The sequence below is a fragment of the Saccostrea echinata genome, unplaced genomic scaffold (genome assembly GCF_033153115.1).
Source record: "Saccostrea echinata isolate AGI-Se365-2 ecotype Australia unplaced genomic scaffold, CSIRO_AGI_Sech_v1 ptg000054l, whole genome shotgun sequence".
NCBI lineage: Eukaryota > Metazoa > Mollusca > Bivalvia > Ostreida > Ostreidae > Saccostrea > Saccostrea echinata.
In genome coordinates, this window is record NW_026889803.1 from 6,625,848 (window position 1) to 6,651,211 (window position 25,364).

Genomic DNA, 25,364 nt, shown 5'->3' on the forward strand with positions numbered 1-25,364 from the left:
ATCGTTCTTTAGTTATTTTTCTATCTATTCTTAAATATTTTGAAAAAAAGGAGACTTGCATTGTATGTGTACAGATATTTTTTTTTTACTGAAGCATCTTCGATGAAATACTGAATTAAATTTTTCTTACATTTCCAGTTGTGTTATATATGTTTTTTTTCCATACACGAAAAGTCAATAGCGCTAGCGCTATGAAAAAAAATCTTGATTTCAGCCACTCGATTATAATATCAAATTACATGTAATTCAGCATACCCGTGAAATACATGCCACTGAAATTTTCATGCGAAATGAACAGTTTTCTCGTATTTTGGTTTGTATATTTGTATATTTGTTTGTTTTTGGTGTTGGATGATTATTTGATTTTCTTAAGTACAGATTCCGCTTTTATGAATGAATGATATATTGTATCAAGACGTACTGGGTATTTACTTTTGGTAAGTCTTATCGTATATTTAATCTGTAAAGATCCGTATTCTATGTTGAAATCTCCAGTTGCTCATTCATTTCCCATACATTTATCAAACATCAAACACGTGACAAATTTACACTGTGTGTTGGTTTTGGATTGCATAATTGCTGTGATTTATGATTTAATTTTTTTCAAATTTCAAGTTTAAGGATCGGCTAGTAATTTTTTTTAATTTTACGATTAAATTTGAAATATTTACAGGAATACACATCCCATTGAAAACTGAAGTGTATGTTTCTTATATATATTGTTGAATTGTATTAATACAAGCAGTATTTTCCGTTACGAAACTCTGCAACATATAAATCACGATGTATTAATTTGTCAATGTCTTATCTCCCCGTAGATCGTGATATGGAAACTATGGAATTTAGAATTTAATCCAAGACAAACTTTGATCAAATGATTATAAAAGTATCTCTTAATACAATAAAAAAGGCTTAACATACTTTAAAAATATCTAAAATATACCAACACTTTAATTGACGTCGGGTGCATTTTTTGGACACCAGAATATAACATTTTGTAAAGCATAACTAACAAACTATCTGTTTGATGGTGGTGTGTCTGCTTTTTCTTTACCTGTGTTCTAGATATTTTGTAAAATAAACTCGTCTCCGGTAGTTTTAAGGTTATAATCAGGCGCACTCGGGACGAGGTCGATCGTATCTTTACCAGCTCATACATTAATGGCAGGAGCAATGCACGTGGGACACTTTTCTCTTTATTATATCCTGAATATTTTTTTCAGTCAAGGTAAGAAAATTCCTATCGTGTCAAAAGTTTAAAAAAAATATACTTTTTATCAAGCATAAAGAATTACAATGACCACAATTCCAATTCATTACTTCAGAATTGTATATTAGTACGTAAAGTAATTTTCCCAGTTGCAAATGAAAAATGGTAAAATCTGCATTTTCATTTACGAAAATTTAATAAAATGCTGAATTTATGCTTAAACGAATTTTATAAGACGCACATTTTCAGAACAAATTCACAAACGCCACGAGCTATGTTTTGACGTCGTAAATGTCGCGCCGACAACTGATTTGTGAAATTTGTTTACCTGAGAGGGAAATGTTGTTTATAGAGATATTTCATTGAAATTCTCATGTGTTATTAAAAAAAAATGTTGATCATGATGTATGCCAATTTTTAACTTTATAATATTAGTGACACAAAAGATATTGTAAATGTTCACGTATTTCTGGGACAACCCTCTTTCACTGTCCATGTCTATAGATACATGTACATGTAGTTTTCGACTAGCCTGAATTAAGCAAGAGTTATTTCCCGTTGGCCGCCATATTGGAGGTCCAACTAGCGAATTTTCCTCTTTGAGCAACAAATTTTAAACTTGTATTACAGTAATATAAGAGCAAAAATATTTTAACTACTTAAATTACGAATTAAAGGTCATATGAAACGATTCTTAACACTAGGATTTTACTTTTTAAACATAAAGACTGGTATGAAAGAATGTCAAATCACGTTTAGTTAAAAAAATTTTGCCTTTGCTTAACTGAAAAATGAAGGCCTAAACTTGTCCACTTGATAAATTTGTTACCCGCTTATCGTTCTTGAGTTTGTGTTTTTATTACGTCACAAAGACCCATTGATGTAAATAACGCATTAGATCTAGTGTAATTTACCGTATTTTATTGAGTTAATTTTAGTCATTTTTGTGGGTATAAATGTGATTATGTATTCAGATGAGCTATCTGATTCTAAAGTACAGTTTACTCTATTTGAACTAATAGTTAATTAGACACAGCAACTGAAAACGAGAGCTTTTAATCGTAGGATGATCCTGATGAATACCCCGTAGAAATCAAGATTTTTCTTCTCCAACTATGATTACTTATTTTAAATTAATACTTTAGAAACAATTTAAATCTTCTTATTTTTGTTTGATACGTATATGATATATTTTTTTCCATTCCTAGTAAAATTGTATAATTAACAACAAAAACAGCGTAATTAATTAACATTGACCTGAAGCTTCTTACAATAACAAATTTAATGGGCATGCAAAATCTGTAAAGTTGTGTCATATATTGAGAGGGAAAAATATGTAGCTCAAGAGTAACCCCCCCCCCCTTTTTTTCCCAAATTAACACGGGGATATTGAAGTTCATGATAAACATGGATCAATGAAAAGTCGGCGTATTTGAATGCACGCTTTCTGCAATCTGAAACACGAGGACTAATGTAAAGACAATATAGAAATAGGGGTTAATGACGACATCAACGTAATTTTGCTGTCACAAGAAGCATGATTTAAAAAAAATGGCTCAAAACTTACCTGCATTACGAGAATGTACATGTATATACATACACTGTAATGTTACGGTGCTGATACTTCTAACAGTTTGACTGAGCAATTGCAGTTTGAAAATACTCATACACTTCGTGCATAAATTGATCAGTTAAAAAAATCCATGCCCCCATTATTTGCGAGACTGAACCTGAATAATTAATTCTCAAAATTAATACTTTTACAGTTCAATTTTTTTTTAAAACCAGACTATATAATATTCTGTGTTAAAATAAACTGTCTGTAAATATATACATACAGAAAATAGGATTACATAGATAGAATTACGTTTAATGTCTGACTTTTTAAAATTATTACGATAATAGTTACAGTGTTATGCGTATATGTACCGACTTTTTGGTAAGAAAAAAAAATACGGAGAGAGGGGGGTCATCGAGACATGGAAAACCAAAGAGAGAAAAGTGATTGAGAACGGGGGAAAGCAATAGAATCATTTCATTTCCCATAAGGCCAGAGTTTTTTTATTTTCTGTTTAACGGGAATTTTTAAGAAAAAGTCGGGTCGAGGGGGCTAAATAAAATAAAAATAAAAAGTTCAAAATTTGTCGAGTCGAGACCATAAAAAAAATAAAACCCAAAAATGGTATGAATTTTTTTTATATAAAATGTTGAAAAATGAAAGAAAACACCATAAATTTTGTTTATCATTTATTTGGATTTCAAATATGGAAAATAGATACAACTAACTATGTGCATGTGTCATCCTACTGTGGTTAATTACACTTGTAAATTCTAGTATGAAAGCAAAACAATAAAATCTTATAGTTTGTATTATTATACAGCAAAATAATATTAGATACATGGATAACAGAAAAATCCACACTGCTTAAAAATTTATAGATGTATTCTGGTGGTCATCTCCTACTGTATAAAAATTATAAAAGTAATGATAAGAAATGTTTTAAACTACATATATTATGATTAAACTAAAGTCTTGAGAAAGAGATTGGGTTGATAGCTAACTTGACAATGTGTTCCTAGTATAGGGCTAACACATTCTTGAGGTTCAGAATGGAATTTGTCAGAAGAAATTATTTGATGAACAACAGCAAAGTCATCTTGGAAGTCTTCTGAACTCTTCACAAATGGTTGGGTCTCCACCAAGAAATCAAACTGCACAAAAATTGCAATGTTCCTTTAAGATACTTTATTAATAAAATCAAATACATGTAGTAAATCTTAGAAAGTAGAAGATAAAAAACAGTATTTACATGAGATCTTTTCTTTTCTAAATGAAGATACAGAACATTTTTTAAGAGAGTTTTTGATAATAACACATTTCTTATATAATAAATATAATAATTTTATTCTTTGTTCAATTTGCATTTAAAATATTAAAGAACAAGGTATGGTTTCAATACAAATCTTGCCCTGTGGTTTTCTTAAAAATGAAAGTGATGTAAAAAATTAAAACTCATGCTTTCTGAATCATTGAAATTCCATGCAGAAAGATCTTGCAAATCATTTTTCTCACATGATCTTCTAAATGCAAATTGTGACGTCAGAAATATGTGCATTTTCCCGTATTTTCTTAAAAAGTTGCAGAAGACACCATTTTTCCATAGAAATTTCTTTCAGATAATATTGTCCACAGGCATCGCCCACAAAGATTTTGAGATATGTGATTTTTCAAAGAATTTTACACAACATATCCGAAAATTATAGTGGGCGACGGCTGTGAACACTATTTTCTTAATGAAAATAACCCTTGAAATGGGTCATTTTGAGGCTTTTTCTGTTTAAAACAGAGAAATGCATCAAATTAATGACGTCATATTTCCAGAATGGTACTCTTCCATTCCATATTCTTTCCTGATTTGTCACAGTCATATACTCAACTAATATTTAAGCAAGTTTCAAAACCTTTTGAAGATATTAAATTTTTAGGGCATAATAAAGTCAAAACTGTACCTTCTTCTTGGACAATTTGTTGACTTAATTCTTTCTATCTCTACCTTTCCACAGGAAAATGTGTGCAACTCCAATTAGCTGTCACTTGTCAGCGTTAGTTATATTCTTTTCCAACTCTCGTAATTTTGTTGGAATCCTGGTCTCATTTAATTCAACCAAGCAGACATGGACTTGTATCTAAAATATTTTAATCGTCATTTTAAGTCCCTGATATAGTTAAATACCATTCATCGTAAAATTATATTTTACCGCGAATTTTACCTCAATTTGTTATGTGATCAAATTAAATATACAATATAAACATCTTTATAAGAAGAAAGAAAACGTATTAAAAAATGTTAACCATCGAACAACTGTAACAGAAAATTTATTACTTACCCCCAATTCTTTGGACACAAGTTCCACAGTTCAGTGTGCATATAGTGTATTTAGGTTGTTGATGCCTTCACTCCAATTTCAGAATCTTTTTTGTCTTAATCACCAATGGATTTAATAGCGAGCGCAGCGAGCGGCGCAAAGCGCCGCTCGTCACTGCGAGCTCTAACGACAACGCCTGGGCGAAGAGAAAATTCGGACTACTGCACATTCATTCAATAGAATTTTTTTCCGCAGTAATTCTGACCCACAATGCATCGCTTCTTGTTCTCGCTGCTAACTTCATTCACGCGGTAACAACAACTAAAATTTCACAAAAAATAAACTCACCTTAATTTAATGGATATTGCATGCAGATAGTAGATTAAACGTTCTTTGTTAAAATATGTGCACTTTTAAACTTTGTTTATGGAAATGCAGCTAACATACGTCATGTGACGTCACAGTCTAGACGTTCCAAATGTCTCGTGCGGTTTGAAGAGGCGGATCTTAAAATGAAGTGAACAATGCGCTCGCCCCAACGGTCGCACCGTCAACATATTATTACTATCCCGTCATTTTTATCTATAAATGTCTCGAAATGACATTTTTGTTTGTTGATAGAACCCGCGAAATTGCAATAAACTAGTTCTTTAAACTGGTTACGATATCGTAATCAGCAAGACACTCGTAATAGAGTTTGATTAACACAAGCTATGTCAAACGTTTACATGATTCATTAAAAATATGGTGTTCAACAAACCCGATTTTATTTCAAACCATTAAAAAATGACACAGTCGGCGGACATTTTAAAAATAAAAGTGAGATTGACCTCTTTTATTTTTTTTCGGTATTTTGAAAAAATTGGGTCGGCGCTTCCCGTTAAACAGAAAATAAAAAAAACTCTGGCCTAAATAAATGAAATCATTTATATGCAGGCTTAGTTGCACTTTCACACACAGCGCGGTCAATCGAATTCAGCTTTATAAATGCGCGTGCTACAGAGTACCTAGATAGCATAATCTAATCATGGCTTAAAAATTTAATCAGAAAACAAATCATCAGTATTCTTATGTAAGAAATTTATTCAATTGTAAATTATTTGACAGCGTCTATATTCACTTACTACAGACCCCCTCTCTTTGTAGTATCAACTCTCTCTCTGTCGATTGAAGTCTCGAAGGACGACAATAAATTACACAGATAAAACATACTAATATCTTGCAAATATGCAGTAGGATGTTAAAAGACAAATACTATCTTGTTTAAATTTCGTATATTTATGCGACGTTTTAGCCTAAATAATGATATTTCTTAAAATTTACGCTGCAAAAGACATGATCGGTTATATAAATGTTAGTACTGAATGTACGACTGGGTCTTACTGACGTCATAAGCAAAGGGAGATAAGCCGCGCTAGTTGAAGTTCATTTTTGCAGTCGAGTAATTTTGATCGACTCTGCTGCCGCTAACTTGCATAAAAAATTCAAAATATAATTTCAGGCTTATTAAAGTAGCTCAGATGAACTCATTTCCGTATACAACCCAAAATGCTCTGGACATTGTTTCATATGACCTTTAAAGGAAGCTTGAGTAAACATAAATTTGTAAGAAAAATTGTGTTATCTTTATCCAATTGCCCAGTATGACAAGTTTTAATTGGTTGAATAATGAAGGAATTCGGGCTTGTATACCTCCAACATGGCGACCAAGGGGAAATAACTCTTGCTTAATTCAGGCCGGTCGAAAACTACCTATTGAGATTCAATTCACCCTCCACTATTTCGTTGAATTATCATCTTTTAAACTCTTTTTATCAAAATGTATTTAAGAGCATCTTTCAATAATTGTCTGTTTGCCCTCTCCCGACCGACTGCCTAACATGGCCCAAGTCATTTTTTTTAATCTTACAGAAAACGACTTTCTTTTAGTTCGTTCCGTAATTTTCATTTTCAATAGAATTTGAAAAATCAGCATTGGTGTTGAAAACGTTTGATTTTTTTTCTCTCCTATCTACCTACCCAATTTTTTTCATCCTGAGAGATGGCAAGCAGACATTTTTGTTTTAAACGACCAAACTAACCCGTTTTTCAGACTAATAAATGTGAATTCATAACTGAATGTAGATAACTTTAATAGATCAGTAGTCCTAACGTGTGGATATTGACTTTTTTTATTCACTGCTCACGTTCAATTGTTTAGCTGCAGGTTTGTGGATACATACTCTGCATTGGACAAAAGTGGATTTATTTACATATACACTGTACTATCCTTCAACATCGACCCTTACTCTCCCGTGCAGTTTAATATAGTTTATGCACTTAGTGCAACATACAATCTTTATACTTTTCTCCAAAATAGTATGCATCTTTTGATTCTACGGGACGCAGAAGTAGATTTTTGCAGAAATTATTCAAAAACTGAGAATGGAGAGAAGAAAACTGTTACAGTGGCTTTCAACTCCTCATTTAGATAAACCGACAACGAGTTTTACTAATAAACAATAGTTACCTTCATTCGTATGTCGATTTGATATCTATCGCAACATAATTCTCAGGTCTTTCCGTCCAAATCGTAACAACATCTCGAATGTATATACTTGTACATCACCAGATAATCAAATTTTAAACAAAACGGAGCCGCTTTCTATCAATTTTAGTTCTGGCTAGACAGAGTTGAATACATGTACTTCGTCTGAAGTATATTTAAGGTTATATCCTTGTATTCAATTTGGTATAGCTCCATTTTTCTACAGATAAGAAGTCTCTCTGCATTTATATAAATGGTTTGAAAAAGCAGTTTGTTATAGACCCTAAGTACCGTAATACATTCGAGGCTGTTTTTTCCGCTTGTCGGATAGGTCCAAGAAGTTTCTATTGGACTCGACATATACCAGTAAACTCGAAATTAAAACCACCACAGAGTCTATCACATCTTTGTCATATTTAGATGTTTTACTGACTATAGATGATAATGGCCAAATGACAACAAAACTGTATGACAAAGGAGATGACTGTATATAGTATGCGAATATATCTTGGTATGATTGAAGGAAAACTGAAATTTAATTTCCTTTGTACCACCTATTACAGACTCAAAGAAAAGCTATACTTTGTATATTAGCTGTGATCATGTGTTGTATGTTATGCCCATTTTAGTCCTGATTTACAGTAGTAACACATTCTATTTTGTTCTACTTCCGGTGTAGCGCTCGGGTTTTATCCAATGAACCATAGTGGTATTCTCTATGAGAAGTTCCCGGATGACTTTATCTGGAGCGCAGCCACCGCTGCCTACCAAGTAGAGGGGGCCTGGAATGAAGATGGTAGGCATTTTTTTACCAACAGTTTGCATTATGATTTTCAAATTAAGGCAACTGTATTTTATATAAGGGATTTTGAAGATTTTTTTATTTTATACCGTAATTGATAAATATAGCATCTCCTATGGTTTGTGGTTGGATATGATTTTTCATCCAAGTTGTGTGTTTTTATCCCCGAGACTTGGCGAGGGTATAAAAACAAATAACGAGTTGAATAACCATTAACCTTATCTAACCATAAACCATAGGAGATTCTTTTTATTACGTTTTCACTATTTTATGTTTTACACTGTTTTATACAAATTCACTCAAAAACCATTAAGACGTCACAACCGTGGATATGAAAACGATATCCTACGAGCTATATCCATTATAAAAAGGAGTAAACATGTGATAAACCTCAGTTTTTTACTGAAATTTCAAGTCACACACTCGTAGCACACTGAAGAGTCCACATCATTTACATTTTAAAATCAATAGGTGAAATTGCTTGAATTAAATGAAATTTACTTGTGAAACCAAACTTTTATTTCTCTATGTAATTGGGTATATCTGAATTTTTACACAAATATAGCACTTGAATTGATGTTCAGCAGTAAAAGCAAGCTGAAAATGAATAATATGGCTAATGTTCTTCTCTTTTGTGTAGGGAAGGGGGAGGGAGGGGGCATTCCCAATACTCCATCCGTAGAACGGTCTTCCTACCATTGAAAACTGAATTTCGCCCTTCTAAAGAACGAATAAAAATCAAAGGGTCTAAATAATTTTCAGCCAGAAATGATACACCAAAAACTCTTTTTATAATCAAAGTGTCTTTTTAAGATTTAATAGATTTCCCTTTTTTGAAAAGGGGGAATTTGTTTTTTGGTATACATAGAAGATAATCATGATTGCACTTGAAATGTATATTTTTTTAAATGAATGTTTAAAACAGCTGTAATTAAGTATATCCGCTCCTTAACCATGAAAGACAACTTAAAATTATTATTTAATTATAAAAGTCTCAAATTAAAGCTTGAAATTGTATGAAGTTGACATTTGTAGCCCATAAAAGTACAAAAATAAATACAATTTTAGAGAAATCGAATTTCCTGAAATCTAGCCTTAGATATCAATGTTTATTAGCATGATATGAAATTGATTAACTATAATATTGCTTTGTGTACCATGGGTAAACGCACATTACTTTGAGAATTCAGAGACATTTTTGTGAGCATTTTCAATTACTCAACTCCTGATTTTCAGAACCTGAGGATCGGACTACCTTAACATTATTTTAATTTTTGAACAGGAAGAGGACCCAGCATTTGGGACACATTTTCTCACCTACCTGGTCGTACTTTAAATGGAGACACCGGTGATATAACCTGCGATAGTTACCACAACTATCTCAGAGACGTAGAAATGCTCAAGGAACTTGGGGCAAGTTTAATTTTTTTCTTAGTACTATTTTATTGATCGATTAAATTTTCATCAGGCCCGCTTAAATTCAGGTTATTTAAGCTTCAATTCATCATGCCGTGACACATCCGGTATATTTCAAAACATAACATGATTTAGCATTGAATAAATCAGACAAATTTCATCAATTAAGTGAAAATGGCGGGTTCTTTGATGAAAGATCAAAACTAAAGACAAAAATGTCCTACCTACAGTGCTGTAAAAATAATATTGTAAAATTAATTAATTAATAATGTATAATGGCAATGTCTTACCTACAGTACTGTAAAATATATACTGTAAAATTAATGTCCTACCTTCAGAACTGTAAATATACTGACATATGAAAAAGAATATTTCATTTACATTTTCTAAGCAGTTCACTGCTAAATACGGGACGCTTCTTTTATGCTTGTTGATTTCAAATGGCAAATTGTTAATTGTCTCGATTTTCACCATATATTTCACTAAAATATTTGAAGATTTGAAAGAATTTCTCTACTCGGATTAGAAATACATGTTTGCATCCCATAATATCTAAAATGGACAGTAATATATACAATAATGATTTGTCGTTGAAGAAAAAAATCGTTGAAATTCTGGACCTTTCTTTTATATAACACATATCAGAAAGGAAGTCATCCAATTTCTGAACACTCATTTCTGTGAAATTAAGTTTATTGTACTAATTTATATTTTTGGAGTTGCGTCTCTTGACCTATATTCACAGGTCTCTCATTATCGGTTTTCAATATCTTGGTCCCGGATATTTCCACTGGGAACAGACGAGATGTTCAATCCAAGAGGAGCAGCATACTACCATCGTCTAATAGACGCCTTAAAGGCTTCAGGGATAAAACCCATGGTGACCCTTTACCATTGGGATCTACCACAGGCCCTGGAAAATGAAGGAGGCTGGCTCAATAAAACTACTGTTGACCACTTCGTTAAATATGCGAATTATTGTTTTAATGAATATGGAAGCAAGGTTAAAATCAGATTCTTTAAGTTTATCCTTTTCATCTAATATCCAATACTTTATTGAATATTATATGACTATATGATGTTGTACAAATTACTAGTTTTATGTATTGTCAAACTCAGGTAAAACACTGGATAACATTTAACGAACCTTGGGTAGTGGCATGGCTCGGGTATGGCGGAGGTAACATGGCACCTGGTTTGAACGAACCAGCTGAGAAACCTTATATAGCAGCTCATAACATTATTCGTGCACACGGCCACACTTACCAGATATATAAAAAAGATTACAAGAGAAGTCAAAAGGGCCAGGTTGGTATTACCCTCAACATCGGTTGGGCTCAGCCTAAAAACACATCGGATCCCACTCATAGGGCTGCTTCTGATCGAGCTGTCCAGTTTGAATTAGGATGGTTTGCACACCCGATTTTGTTGAATGGCGATTACCCTCAAGTAATGAAAGATCAAATTGGAAACAAAAGTCAGGCACAGGGATACTCACATTCAAGGCTACCTACATTTACGAAGGAAGATAAAGCTGCCATTACTGGTAAATAGGCGATAAGAATAATAAACTTTTTTTTTCATTCTCTTGACAATAGTAAGAGTTGGTAACAGTCAGATGATTACAGTAATGTAATGTGCGAATGTTTATAAACAGGTTCTGCAGATTTCTTGGGAATGAATCATTACACAACTAGTTTGGTATCCCCCATTAAAATTCCACCGGAAGTAAAGAGTTATGATGCTGATAAAGATGTGCGATCGGAAGCGGATCCATCATGGGCACGGTAAATATATTGTCAGCAACTTATAATGTGTAGGTAGATCAATTGTAGAAGTCTTAATGTTTATGTCGTTCTCCTTGAGCCAATACAATTATTTTGTTGAATGTATTTTGTTTCTTTTCGAAACCACTCTTGCCAAACAAGATAATTTATATTATATTATCATGTTTTTTTTTCTCCCTAAGCAATTACAGAAAAAAGTCGGGATTTTTAATTTTTATTGCCTTTGTGATCAGATCTGGTTCTGAATGGTTAAAAGTAGTCCCTTATGGAATGAGGATGATACTAAACTGGATAAAGAAGCAGTACCCCAAGACACCCGTCATAATCACAGAGAACGGCGTGTCCGATAATAACGGTTCTTTAGTGGATACGTGGAGGATAAATTATTACCGGTTATACATCAACGAGGTATTAAAAGGTAAAAATTGGAAGATCTATTCAAACATTTGATTGTTGTATACTAGGAGAAAGAGAGAGAGAGAGAGGGGGGGGGGGGAGAGGGTACTATATCACTTTGGAAATAATGTATTGTTGTAGCTATACATCTTGATGGATGCAACGTCAAGGGCTACACAGCCTGGTCACTTATGGACAATTTTGAATGGCCAAGAGGATTTAGTGAAAAATTTGGTCTTTATAATGTCAATTTTACTGATCCAAAACGAACCAGAACGCCGAAAGCTTCTGCACGATTTTACAAACAACTTATCCAGGAGAACGGATTCCAGCCAGGTTACACCGGTAAAGGGGGACGTGGTATCGCTCCTGCACACGAGAACGGGATTTTTTATGACACGGTTCCGGAAGATTTTGCATGGATCACGGCAACAGCTGCTTATCAGGTTGAGGGAGCATGGGATGAAGATGGTAAGGGAATGTTTGCGTTCACAAAAAATAAAGTTCAAAGAAAGAAATGTAATTGTCAAGATTTCCTTCATCTTCACTAACAGTTGCGATTTGCTAGAATGAGAGGTGTTCATCGGAAAATCCCTTGCAAAGATAGATGGTCTAACGTTGATGATATGTATTAAGTGAACACTTGTATTTGTAGGGCGAGGGCTAAGTATTTGGGATGTAGCAGCCCACCAGAAAGATTATATCTATAATAATGACAATGGTGATATAGCTTGTGACAGTTACCATAGATACAAAGAGGATGTCCGTCTTCTAAAGGAACTGGGAGTAAGTTATTTCGTCAAAGCAATTGTAATGCTTGATAATGAACATCGAAGGCTAAATCTACTAATGAGATACTAATGTCGCATATTTTAGATGATTTTGCATCCCATCATGATTTTTCTTTTATGAAGAACCATGTTAGCAGCTTATTATATAAATTATAAAGCTAATTACTCAATTTATAATAAAGAAGTTGTTTTTGAATAAGTGAATGAATGCCAAAATATAAGACAATATTTTTGGATTTTTACCAAATATTATAAATTAAAAAAAATTTATGCTTCTTTCAAAATTTACACGTATTAAACAACAGGTCTCACACTACCGGTTCTCCATTTCTTGGCCAAGAGTATTTCCCAACGGCACGAAAGAAAGTAAAAATCCACTGGGCGTGAAGTATTATCACAACCTGATAGACGAACTGCAAAAAGCTGGTATAGAACCAATGATCACACTCTATCACTGGGATCTTCCCCAGGCCCTGGAAGAAAAAGAGGGAGGATGGATGAACGAATCTATCGTGAACCGCTTCCGAGACTACGCTGACTTTTGCTTCAGTGAATATGGAAACAAGGTACAAATACTTATGATAATGATCCCTGTGTATAGCTGTCGAATATACAATAATTTTATATTTTAGACCAAACTATGGATTACATTCAATGAACCATGGATCGTCTCCTACCTTGGTTACGGTGTCGGAACATTTCCACCAGGAAAAAAGGGTCCAGGAAGTAACACGTATATAACAGCACATAACATTATACAGGCCCACGCCGAAGCCTACCATGTGTACAACACCAAATACAGACCAAGTCAAAAAGGTATCTTCTAGCCGGATTTGTGGAGGCAAAAATTTTGTTAAAGAAAGATACACATCTTTTTGTTTAAAAACTGCAAGTACATAAAGAAACGTTTTAGAGATACATGTAGCCACATGTATGTGGCTGTTGCTTCCCCGTGACTTTAACGTCTCTTAATTATTTTCTCTCTATTACATTGTGTGAAATAAAATACATTTAATTTTCTCAATCCTAAGGGGAAAAACTAAATGACTATAATTTCATTGTAAGCAATATAAATTTTCTTTGGCTAGATTCCATGGTAAGTGACTTAAGTATATGTTTTTTTTTTTAAATCATCTAATTCTGAGAGCCCCCTCCTACTGATCATCTTTGTCAGATCTTTTTCGAAAGGCTAGAGGCGGACTTGTTCTCAGTTTATTTTCAAACACAAAGATATCCATGTTGTTCCAAGTTAAAAATTTGTTCCTATAAAAAAATTCTACAGGAAAAGTTGGGATCACGCTGAATGTTGGGTGGGCAGAGCCTGAAGATCCGTACAACCCAGATCATCTTGAAGCATCTGAAAGAGACATCCAGTTTAACTTTGGATGGTTTGCTCATCCAATTTTGGTGAACGGGAATTATCCACAAGTCATGATTGATAGAATAGCAAACAATAGTGATGGTACAAGCAGATTACCTGAATTTGAAGAGCCAGCGAAAATAAATGGTAAATAAACTGAGCACATGTATTTAAAATTTGAAAAAGCTACTTTATATTATCATGTTATGATAATTATAATGAAATAGTCAATACTGTATATAAATAATTGCCGAGAACAATTATATTAATAACAGGTACGGCAGATTTTCTGGGACTGAACTTTTATACATCAAGTCTGGTGCGACCTGACGAATCCAGAACAGATCGTAGTTTCGAAGACGACAAAGGAACCTCGTCAAAAGAAGATCCTTCTTGGATCGGGTAAACTCTGAATCAGTTAATGCATATTTTGTATATTTTGCTCTTAATGCTATTGTTAACTATAAAATTATTATTGCGATTTGAAAGTTTTAAAAGCAAGAGAATTAATCTACATGTATCTTGTCTGGGTTTTTTTCTATGTAAGTTTCTTATGTATATATCTATAATGACGGTTTATTTAAGTACATATATCTTGAATTGGTACCGTGTAATAAAAACTTAAAGTTTTCGTTCCAATATTTTACTGATGATGGTATATAGTTCTATAACGGACGAAACGGGCTAAATGATATTGTAAAGCCCACAGTTCTTCAGACCACTTAATCCGACTGACAAAACTAGGGGTATATAAAATAAAGGTGTGGCACCCATCAGATAGGGTATCCATTTCGCCAATGAAATACTAATAAATCAAATGACTTAAAATTAAACTTTCTATTCATATCGACTCACATATGAATAAACTACATTATTCAATATATAGACTTTAACAAATTTCAATGATTAGAATGTTTATGTATATATATCATAAAAAAGAAGACATTTTTTAAGATTTGATGACTTTAATTTCAAAACATGGTCTAGAGTTTGCAATTAAATAAACCTCTGAAACATTCGACGGATACTTAAAAGTTATTTTACGTGTTGCTTTCTTCTGTCTAATTTAAAAAGATAATATTTCTAAATTTAAAAACTGAGAAGTAAAATTGGAAGAGAAAATGTTTCAAGCGAAAATACAACTTTTCTCCATTATGTCTACACCAGTATAGCGATTTGGTTTCATCATATATCTGGTTTGTTGTAGATCTGGATCGGACTGGCTAAAGGTAACGCCGTTTGGTCTCCGAAAAATGTTGAACTGGATTAAGACTCACTATAACAATTTCCCTGTCTATATAACCGAAAATGGTGTGTCGGATAACAACGGATCTTTAGCGGATCTTCACCGAATTCATTACTACAGAACCTATATAAATGAAATGCTGAAAGGCAAGAAACTGCATTAAATATAAGTTGTTGCACTTCAACATTTTGCTTTATCAAGTAATACGCCATGATTCATTAAATCTTTAAATTAAAAAAAATATTTTATGCCATATTTGATTTTTAATTTGTAGCTATGAAATTAGACAAATGCAATGTAAAAGGATATACGGCCTGGTCGTTAATGGATAACTTTGAATGGCGGAGAGGATATGCTGAACGTTTCGGGCTTCATTACGTTAATTTTTCTGACCCAAACAAAACAAGAACTCCTAAAGCATCTGCAAGATTTTACAAAGAGCTCGTGCGTGAGAAAGGTTATAAACCTGGATACACAAGTGTTGGAGGACGGGGAACAGCACCAGCTCTAGAGAGTGAGTTTTATTACGACACGTTTCCCGAAGGATTTGTTTGGAGTGCAGCCACTGCAGCATACCAAGTAGAGGGTGGATGGAACGAGGGAGGTACAAAACTTTATTATGCTAATAAAAATACAAACATGTTAAAAAAAGACTTTAGAAATCAAATTTCAATATACGGTTCGTTGCAAGCAGTCATGCAGGTGTTTTTTTTAAATACAGTTATTGAAACGTGTTATTATGAAAGCGCAAAGTCTCTACTTTATATTGATATTTGAAATTGGACATTGGATCTTTGCCAGTTAATTGGTATATGGACATGGTCATTTTACGGATTAGGTGAATCTAAGCTCTTTATATTTCATCAGGACGAGGGCCAAGTGTATGGGATACGTGGGTTCATGAATACAAACATGTGGAGAAAAATGACACTGGTGACGTAGCTTGTGACAGTTACCACAAATACAAAGAGGATGTACAGCTACTAAGAAACCTTGGGGTAATATTTAAGAAACGAAATAAAACAGATATTTTCGACCTTTTAAAAATTTTTCTTGAAATCTCAAATTGTATCCAAAACAAACCAATCTTTATTTGGATGGATTTATATGAACATGAGTTAAATTAAGTTAAAGGTTCAAATTGGCAGTTTTCGGTATTCAATCAAACCTGCCTTTGTCAATCTATCATAAACTTAAATAGTACATAATTTATTTTTCTATTCAAAAAACATTTGAGCTCTACAAAGATCGTCTTAAAATTGATAGTTTGCTTTTTATACTTATGATGAGTCTTAATCTCGGTGGGAAATAAATCAGTCTACAATCTCCGTGAAAAAAAGAAGCTTTTTTAAAAAAATTCTGAATGAATATAGAGAAAGAAAGTAAATCTGGAATGATTTACTTCATTATAATTATAGGTTTCCCACTACCGTTTTTCCATCTCTTGGCCACGGATATTTCCTGATGGTACAAAGGAGAGTCTCAATCAAGAAGGGATCAACTACTATAACAATCTGATCAACGAACTTATCAAATATAACATTACACCCATGGTAACCTTATTCCACTGGGATCTACCCCAGGCATTGGAAGACGATGGAGGTTGGCTGAACGAAAGCACCGTCTATCACTTTAGAGATTACGCAGAAGTATGTTTTAGGGAGTTTGGCGACAGGGTAAGTTAGAGAGAAATAGAAATCTTGCTTAATAATTGTACATTTATTGATGATGATAACCTATTTGCATTGGAAAAAGAATAGTATCACAGTGATAATAGGTATATGTAGTTATAATTACAGATGACTAATTTTTTTTGTTTATATAATTGTTCTATGATGTTTTCATGTTAATCCAAACCTTTATTTTGAACTCAAACAGTGCACATTTTCTCTTACCTATCAATGTCTGATTTGTATATTTTCAAAAGTTAAATAAAAGTAGAATAATAATTTGAATAGGTAAGATTATGGATTTCCTTTAATGAACCTGGATTAACTGCTTGGACTTGTTATGGAAATGGTGGAATGGCACCGGGCCGAAGTGGCCACCCGGGCACATACCCATACATAGTGACACGAAACATCATTCTAGCCCACGCTGAAGGATATCATGTACTCAAAGACAAATTCGCCCACCAGAATGGTATTTCTTTGAATTCTCATACACTTAAGCTGTTGTAATAAATTACAGTGACAATTATTTTCTTTATACCTTTTATAGACTATTTAAAAATACCTTCATCCAATTGTCTGTAGGTCAATATGGAATCACGTACAGCATAGGATGGGCGGAACCTTTGGATCCTTTTAACCCTGATGACATTGAAGCCTCGGAGAGAAGGCTTCAGTTCGATGCTGGATGGTTTCTTAATCCAATATACGTGAATGGCAACTACCCTGACATAATGGTACAGAAGGTAGCAGAGAAGAGCAGAGCTCAGAACCTCTCAGAGTCACGTCTACCTAGGTTCTCAGAGGAGGAAAAACAGAGGATCAATCGTATGAACCTATTTAAGAATTTAAGGAGTAATGCTACACCAAAATTAATTTTTTTTTTTTGAAAATAAAATGATTTTTACATTTTCTTTGAAAAAATAACAAAAAAAAAAAATAAAATAAAATAAAATAATAAAAAAGCTAATATAAATCTTTCCATGCTAAAACCGTGTTTCAAAAGATATGTTTTACCCAGCCATTAAATAAAATTTTGAAGTATTCTACCTTACATGGTTTAAAATAAAAAAAAATGACAAAAAAGCCCGTGATTGTTAAATAAAGGGGATTTTGTTTTATTTTTTTTCTTTTCTACCTACGTTTCCAAACAGCTAAGGCAAACAATTGAATTATATATGAATGTATAATAAATCAAACTTTTTATAGGACGGAACAGCACAAAAAGGCATAAGATGATTTGTACAAGATATAAGAATAAAAGAATTTTAACTGATAAAAATATAAAACATTTGTCTTCTGATTTGAAAGTATTGCTTATTTATTAATCTTTGACCCTTTGTTCCATTGAATTAGCATGAATTTTAGATTCATCAATACAAATACTGATGAATTAAACCATCAAACACAGCCATTTCATTTCTGGATTTAATATATTTATTTACAGAAAGGAAATGTAGTTTTTAAGATTTTTATTCCATATCTCTTATTCATGTCTCATTCAGAAACGGCAGATTTCTTTGGTCTTAACCACTATTCTTCATCTTATACCTTTCCCCAAAAGAACGATATTAGCGACATTTCTTATTGGGCGGATCAAGATATTGGAAGTAAGAACGACCCAAAGTGGCTAGGGTAAGCAAATCTTGTTTTGTTTTTTTTTTGTAATTTAGATACCTGTCTTTAGGACAGATTGGAAATTATATTTAGGATATGTTACTAAAAGATGTGAGGTAGAGTTAAAAAAAATTCTCGACATTGAGATATCAAAATAGCATGGATCGTAAATTTAAATATTAATTTTGACACTTAAACGCTTTCATTCCTATAAAGCAATCATGTATTGTATTAAATGGTTATCTTTAGTTAGTGCACTGATTTCGTCGGGACAAATTACTAGTCAAGTGGCATTAAAGCTACGTGATGCATGCTTTGGCGTCATTTACGCTTCTTTTTCAAAGCTATGCTATACATGTATACATGCATACATATTAAACAAAATTATATATATAAAAAATGAGTTTACAATTATAATTTACAAATAACTAGCAAATTTTAAAAATTGAGAAAAATGACTTAGAGAGACGAATTGAAGACAGTGACCTCGAAATAAACCTATGTGTATATAGAATATCTTATATTAATTCATAAAATCAAATCATAAAAAACTTGCCAGTACCGATACCTTGTATACATCTGAATTTTTGTCTTCAGTAAATATATGTTATGAAAATACCTAACAGTAGCTTGTATAAAACAATTATTCTTGTTTCGAACATATTTGACTAGACATTTAGCGAGATTTATGAGCCTAGTGTTTGAAAATCATTATAACAATGTACAATCCGTTTTTTCCAGTATAATAATTTCACTATCTGCTGTTAGTTTTAATAAAATGATGGATTTATTAAAAAAAAACATTAAAAATTGTGATAGAAGTTCTTTTGATAAAGCAGCTGAAATAAAAACTTTTATTATTTCCTACAAAATTTTTGTTTCTTATTTTATACATTTAAGTATACTTTTTCAAAAATGTTTAGGTTCCGATAAAAAAATTAATTCATAGAGAGAGGAATAGTTTTATGCTACTGGTAGTACGTTGTAATATTTAAATGAATTTCACTTAAATTCTTCTGCTTCAGGTTGAAGTATCTTAAACCTACTTCTCACGGAGAAACTTAAAATGAATAAAAGAATACACTACACTTTTCACCTTGTAGTTCTGGGTCTTCATGGCTTTTTGTAACTCCATTTGGTCTCAGGAAGGTATTAAACTGGGTCAAAAATACATATAATAATATTCCTGTATACATCACGGAAAATGGAGTCTCTGATAGAAACGGGTCACTAGAAGATTACAACCGTGTATATTTCTATAGAAACTACATAAACGAGATGCTGAAAGGTAAGATCTAAATAGACAATTACCTTTTTTTATCATTTGACTTTAAACGTTTTGCACATGGGTACAAGGTTTGTTCATTTCATTTTTTCCTTGTAGCTATAAGACTGGACGGCTGCAACGTCAAGGGATATACAGCATGGTCATTTATGGACAACTTTGAATGGAACACGGGTTATGCTGAAAAGTTTGGTATGCATTATGTGAATTTTAGCGATCCATCTCGACCACGAACACCTAAGCTGTCTGCTGTATTCTACAACAACTTAATCAATGACAATGGGTTTTTGGAGGATGCAGCCACCTCGCCTACAAAAGGAAAAGAATTAGGAGTGTATAGAGAACTACCTTACGCAAACACGTTCTACAATGGAAAATTCCCTGATGGATTCAAATGGGGAGCATCTACTTCCGCATATCAAGTAGAGGGGGCTTGGAACAAAGATGGTGACATGTCAACAATAATTATAAGTATTTCTTTACTTTTAAGCTTAAAATTACGCTGAACTTATCTAAAATGATTTGTCTCTTTACAGGAAAAGGAATTAGCAATATCGATAATTTTGTTCACAGTGACTTTGATTCTACTCTTGGAGACATTGCATGTGACAGTTATCATAACTTTAACGATGATGTGAGGATTCTTAAAGAAACAAATGTAAATAACTGTTTTATACAAATTTCGTTTGAGTCTCAGTATATTTTCTCAAAATGAAATAAATGTACATGTAACAATTCTACATGTGTATACTAAATGTACCTACAGGTTACCCATTTTCGCTTCTCTATATCCTGGAGCCGAATACTGCCCAGGGGTAATGCAAGTGAGATAAACCTTCTCGGAGTTCAATATTACCGAAACCTTACTGACGCCCTTATTGATGCTGGTATTACCCCTGTAGTTACAATGCATTACTTTGACATGCCAGAGATTTTGTACAATCAAGGTGGCTGGAAAAATTCAACGATGACACAGCTGTTTGTGGATTATGCTAGAGTTCTTTTTACAGAATTTGGATATCGGGTATTTAGTACAGTAGATACATGTAGATGTATTATAAACTTTTCTCTTTGGAATATAAGTAGTTCAGTTAATTAATATATATGTACTTTTAAACTAATGTCATTTTAGGTGAAGTACTGGATAACAATAAATGACCCTTATACAGTGTCTGTTGGTTTGCCCGGTGAAGATACGTATTATAGAGATCCATATATTATTGGACATAACTTAATTAAAGCACACGCTCTTGTATACAAGCTCTACCAGAGTGAATTCAAGGACACACAGAAAGGTAAGTTAGAAAAGATAAAAAAAAAATACTTCTCTAACAGGGTTTTTTGATCGACATGATTGCCTTAGGATGAATGACACTCCAAAAAAGAAGTGACTTTCTTTTACATAATTTTCAGTTTTGATTTGTCTTACATTTTGATCTGTTTGGAGTATCAAAGTTGCTTTTATTTAAAGTTCATCTTATGAAGAATCCTCATTAAAAAAGAAAAGAAATCAAGTTAACTAAGTATAAAAGAGTCGTTGTGTCCTAAAGAGATGTGGACTTGGTTAAACAATACATTGGTTTTGTTACTGCGGTTTAGGTTTTGTTGGAATTTCACTGAGTGCCGATTGGTTTGAACCGAATACCCCAACTGATCCTGCAGATATTGATTCTAACAGAAGAGAAATGGAACATTCTCTCGGTTGGTTTGCCAACCCCATATTTATCGACGGTGATTATTCGACTCTTCATAAAGCAATGTTGCATAAGAAACAACGATCTTTGCCAACGTTTACAGATTATGAAACAACCTGGATAAAAGGTTGGTGATATCATAGTTAAACGTTAATGTTTATTCAAGGAGCTCTCGCCTTTTCAGCCGAAAAAATGTAAACTTTACTCACACTTTGAACCTGTTGTGGTCTTGTATTCAATTTTTTTTTTTCAAAGGACAGTGTCTAATATTTTCTAACTCAATTATGACAAACATGTTTCAATTATGACACATCTAAATATTTGTAGGTTCATCAGACTTTCTGGGTTTGAATTTTCGATCTACGTTAAAAGTAAAAAATAGAGAGAACAATGAAGAAGGATTCAAATTTGAAACGGATACGGAGATCAGCTTCAATTCCTCGTGGATTAAGTATATACAGTTACATGTAAATAGAAATTATACAAATATACTCTCCTGGCAACAAACCCAAATATTATTATCATGAAATCTTTTATATTATTTTTGTAGAAGCAGCAAAGACGCCATAAGATTTGCACCTTTTGGGTTGAGGAAGGTATTAAACTGGATAAAGGACAACTACCAAAATGCACCTGTATATATAACAGAGGTCGGATTTCCTGATGATACAGGAACTCTGCAGGACAATATAAGGACCAAGTTCTATAAAGAATATATTGATGAAGTTCTGAAAGGTATATCTCAAAATATCATACAATATCCAAAAATTACCTTAATATACTAATCAAAACTTCTAACCCGCCACCCTATTTTTTTCAATAGCTTTTGTCGTATACGGTACTACAATACCAACATTTACTAAAGATTTCTATCAGTAACACTCGATTATTTAAGATCAAGAAAATCGCTCAAAAAATCTATTTATCGATTTTATCATAAAAGGAGAACTCTTGCTCGTGCATTGTAATAAGAAAATTTTTCTTTGATTTTTGTTTTCGGTTCTTTAAACAGGTCTTTTGCCGAAAAACACGAAACATTTTGAATAAAATGCAGCGTATGCTCACAGAGGAGAGAGCGAGAGCCATTAGTATAATGCAAGATGGTTGCAGCATAAAGGAGATTAGTTTTTGCAATATTATCTGCAGTTATCGCCATTTTTGTTACCATGAGAAATTTTTGGTTACAATTAATTTCGCATTTATTCACAAATAAAAAGATTTCCAGGTTGCTAGCCAGGCAATTTCATCGTCATTATTAAGGTGTCAATGTATTGTACCGGACGTTTCAAGTGACCCGAAGTGAGGCTGACTTGAATTGTCAATAGTTAAGACATTGGGTAACCACTGCTCTTTAAGATAGTTAATGACGATTTCGCGTACGAGAAATCTGGATTTAAGCTGTCGAAAAAATTATTTGTGGTCATTTGCAGAATAAGGCTCTTCCATTAATTTCATCATTAATTCAACCAAAATCAAATAGCGATGTTAAAAATGCAATAAATTATAATGATAAAATAAGAATTACATGTGAGTGTATTGAAACAATTTTTAGATGTGACAGCTAGCTACATAGCATAATTGCAAGACTACACTGCTACATGAACATGTTCATTAGACAAACTGGTTAGAAGTTTTGATTAGTATATAATATTTTGATCTTAAAAAAATATTAATGTCAACACAACCTAAACAGTGTTCATTTGATTTTGAATGGAACAAAGTTGTTGACTCTCTAACGAAGTACTAGTATTTCAGTAATTCCTTTATTGCCTTTCCATAATGGAGATTTAGTCAACAGACGAACAAGGTTCACTTCGGGCCTTTTTTGGCGCTGTGAATTTCTGAAAAACTGAAACTGCTTAGTTTTAGTTGACAGTGCATTAAATTTCATTTAGATATTTGGCGATTGCGAATCTACCAAAAATGACGTAATTTTCTGGCTAGTCAATGCATTATGACGTCATGAAATGCGTCATTTTCCTCATATTCTGAACAATTCTACAAAAACAGCCAATTTTTAAAGCTATTTTTTCGATATTTAATATAGAGCGCAACCTCTGATCTAAAATATGCAATTATTTACTGATAGAACCCTTTCTGAGGATTACAAAACATGTTTTATTTTCTTAGATCAGAGGGTGCGTTCATATTATTTTTCTTCTCTGAAAGTACTTAAATATACCTGTTTTCCTTAAAATTCAAGAACATTGCAATTCCATAAAGCTTGTTTTCCATGACTTGGACTTAAAGGAGAAAATTTTTAATTAGGAAATGATAGCACTTAGTCTCTACTTTATCTTGATGTTTATGGAACATAAGGTGTTAGTCAATAAATTGGTATATCTACAGGGCCATTTTATGCATAAAGTGAACCTAGCTCTTTGGAAATATTGCTTCTTTGATCAATAAGACATTGTTATTATAATCCTATTTGTTTGCGTGTTAAAAATATTGTCAATGTAACATTTAATTTTAAAAGTGAAAGACAAAAAGGGATATATTTGCTTGTACGTCATGCTTATTGAAAGTAGATTTTAGAATCAATGTATTTGTAGCTGATATCATACCAGACTAATGACAGTGTACTACATAGGTTATTCTATCTTATTAATATTACCATTCTATTGAAAGCTTGCACTTTTTTGGCAATTACAAGAATACATTTGCTTCACAAAGAAACTCTCAAACAAGGACGTATGCTGTACATTTTGAACTTAGTGTAAGACTAAGCATAAGGAAAGTCGTAATTTTTACGTGGTAAAGTGAATGCTAACTTTTTATGACTAATAGGTAAAATTTACCTCTTTTTACCGTCTTTCAGCAATACCAGTAAGTCCAAATGCCAGTTGGGATGTCTGAAAAAAATATTTTCTAAAAGTTATCACAACTCTTTCATGATTAAAGATACACGACTTCGCCATTTTTTGTGTTTTATATAAAAATTAAGTAGAGTATATTTTATTTTAAGTACATTAATTGAAGTAACTATATACCACTTTAACTTTTTAGCAATAAGATTGGACGATTGCAACGTAACTGGGTTCAGCGTTAAAAGTTTAATGGATGATGTAGACTACACAGGAAACATCAAGCACAAATATGGAATATATCACGTGGACTTCAACGACCCTGCCAGACCACGCACTAGAAAGTCTTCAGCGAGGTTTTACACAGAGGTCATCAAAGACAACGGCTTCAAGAAGGGGAAACCACACACCGTACCGCCAGAGTCTGAAGAATTTAATCCGAATTATCCCTACAGACCCTTGCCACAGGAGCACGAAATGTACCATGGTTCCTTCCCAAATGGATTTGCCTGGAGTACAGCCACAGCTGCATACCAGGTAGAAGGAGGATGGAACGCAGATGGTATTCAATGAATAACATATATAGTTTGCAAAATCGTCAAAAAAAATTTAGGTAGAAATACAAAATGTAATCATTAAGGATGGACATACCTCCCTTTAGTAGATATTTTGCTGAGAATATTTTTAATATCTTTTATTATATTATAAATTTGTGAAGATTCTTAGTGAGCATGAGGTTGGTCGAGAAGGTATTAAATTTGACCCTTTTTACACTATAATTTAGCTTTCGTCTTATTGACATGAACCTATACAGTCAGTCATTTCAAGAATTAAATTTCAAGTAAGCATCTAGCTAGAATAACAATAATTAAATCTAGCGATTCAAATG

The 25,364-nt window shown here is 32.8% G+C and overlaps 1 protein-coding gene and 1 long non-coding RNA gene across 2 annotated transcripts in view; one reads left to right on the forward strand and one right to left on the reverse strand.

The window, feature by feature from the left end:
- Positions 1–3,496: 3,496 nt before the first annotated feature.
- LOC133171972 (uncharacterized) lies at positions 3,497–5,469 on the reverse strand. The gene is made up of 3 exons (XR_009718895.1): positions 5,099–5,469; positions 4,721–4,897; positions 3,497–3,922 (listed from the first exon to the last, which is right to left on the reverse strand). It is a non-coding gene; the product is annotated as an uncharacterized LOC133171972 (long non-coding RNA).
- A 2,798-nt stretch (positions 5,470–8,267) lies between these two features.
- Positions 8,268–25,364, forward strand: part of LOC133171835 (lactase/phlorizin hydrolase-like) — a gene marked incomplete at its 5' end in the record, with an annotated part of 28,635 nt that continues 11,538 nt past the window's right edge. The window contains 28 exons of the mRNA XM_061306633.1: positions 8,268–8,400; positions 9,689–9,819; positions 10,568–10,825; positions 10,942–11,368; positions 11,480–11,609; positions 11,843–12,027; positions 12,147–12,476; positions 12,661–12,791; positions 13,102–13,362; positions 13,429–13,612; positions 14,079–14,303; positions 14,432–14,558; positions 15,364–15,548; positions 15,677–16,006; positions 16,270–16,400; positions 16,821–17,078; positions 17,361–17,544; positions 17,658–17,900; positions 18,578–18,707; positions 19,793–19,977; positions 20,074–20,421; positions 20,511–20,632; positions 20,741–20,998; positions 21,107–21,269; positions 21,574–21,795; positions 21,996–22,119; positions 22,219–22,403; positions 24,678–25,037. Of these exons, the coding sequence (XP_061162617.1) occupies positions 8,268–8,400; positions 9,689–9,819; positions 10,568–10,825; positions 10,942–11,368; positions 11,480–11,609; positions 11,843–12,027; positions 12,147–12,476; positions 12,661–12,791; positions 13,102–13,362; positions 13,429–13,612; positions 14,079–14,303; positions 14,432–14,558; positions 15,364–15,548; positions 15,677–16,006; positions 16,270–16,400; positions 16,821–17,078; positions 17,361–17,544; positions 17,658–17,900; positions 18,578–18,707; positions 19,793–19,977; positions 20,074–20,421; positions 20,511–20,632; positions 20,741–20,998; positions 21,107–21,269; positions 21,574–21,795; positions 21,996–22,119; positions 22,219–22,403; positions 24,678–25,037 (5,950 nt within the window). The remainder of the gene's footprint in view (positions 8,401–9,688; positions 9,820–10,567; positions 10,826–10,941; positions 11,369–11,479; positions 11,610–11,842; positions 12,028–12,146; positions 12,477–12,660; positions 12,792–13,101; positions 13,363–13,428; positions 13,613–14,078; positions 14,304–14,431; positions 14,559–15,363; positions 15,549–15,676; positions 16,007–16,269; positions 16,401–16,820; positions 17,079–17,360; positions 17,545–17,657; positions 17,901–18,577; positions 18,708–19,792; positions 19,978–20,073; positions 20,422–20,510; positions 20,633–20,740; positions 20,999–21,106; positions 21,270–21,573; positions 21,796–21,995; positions 22,120–22,218; positions 22,404–24,677; positions 25,038–25,364) is intronic.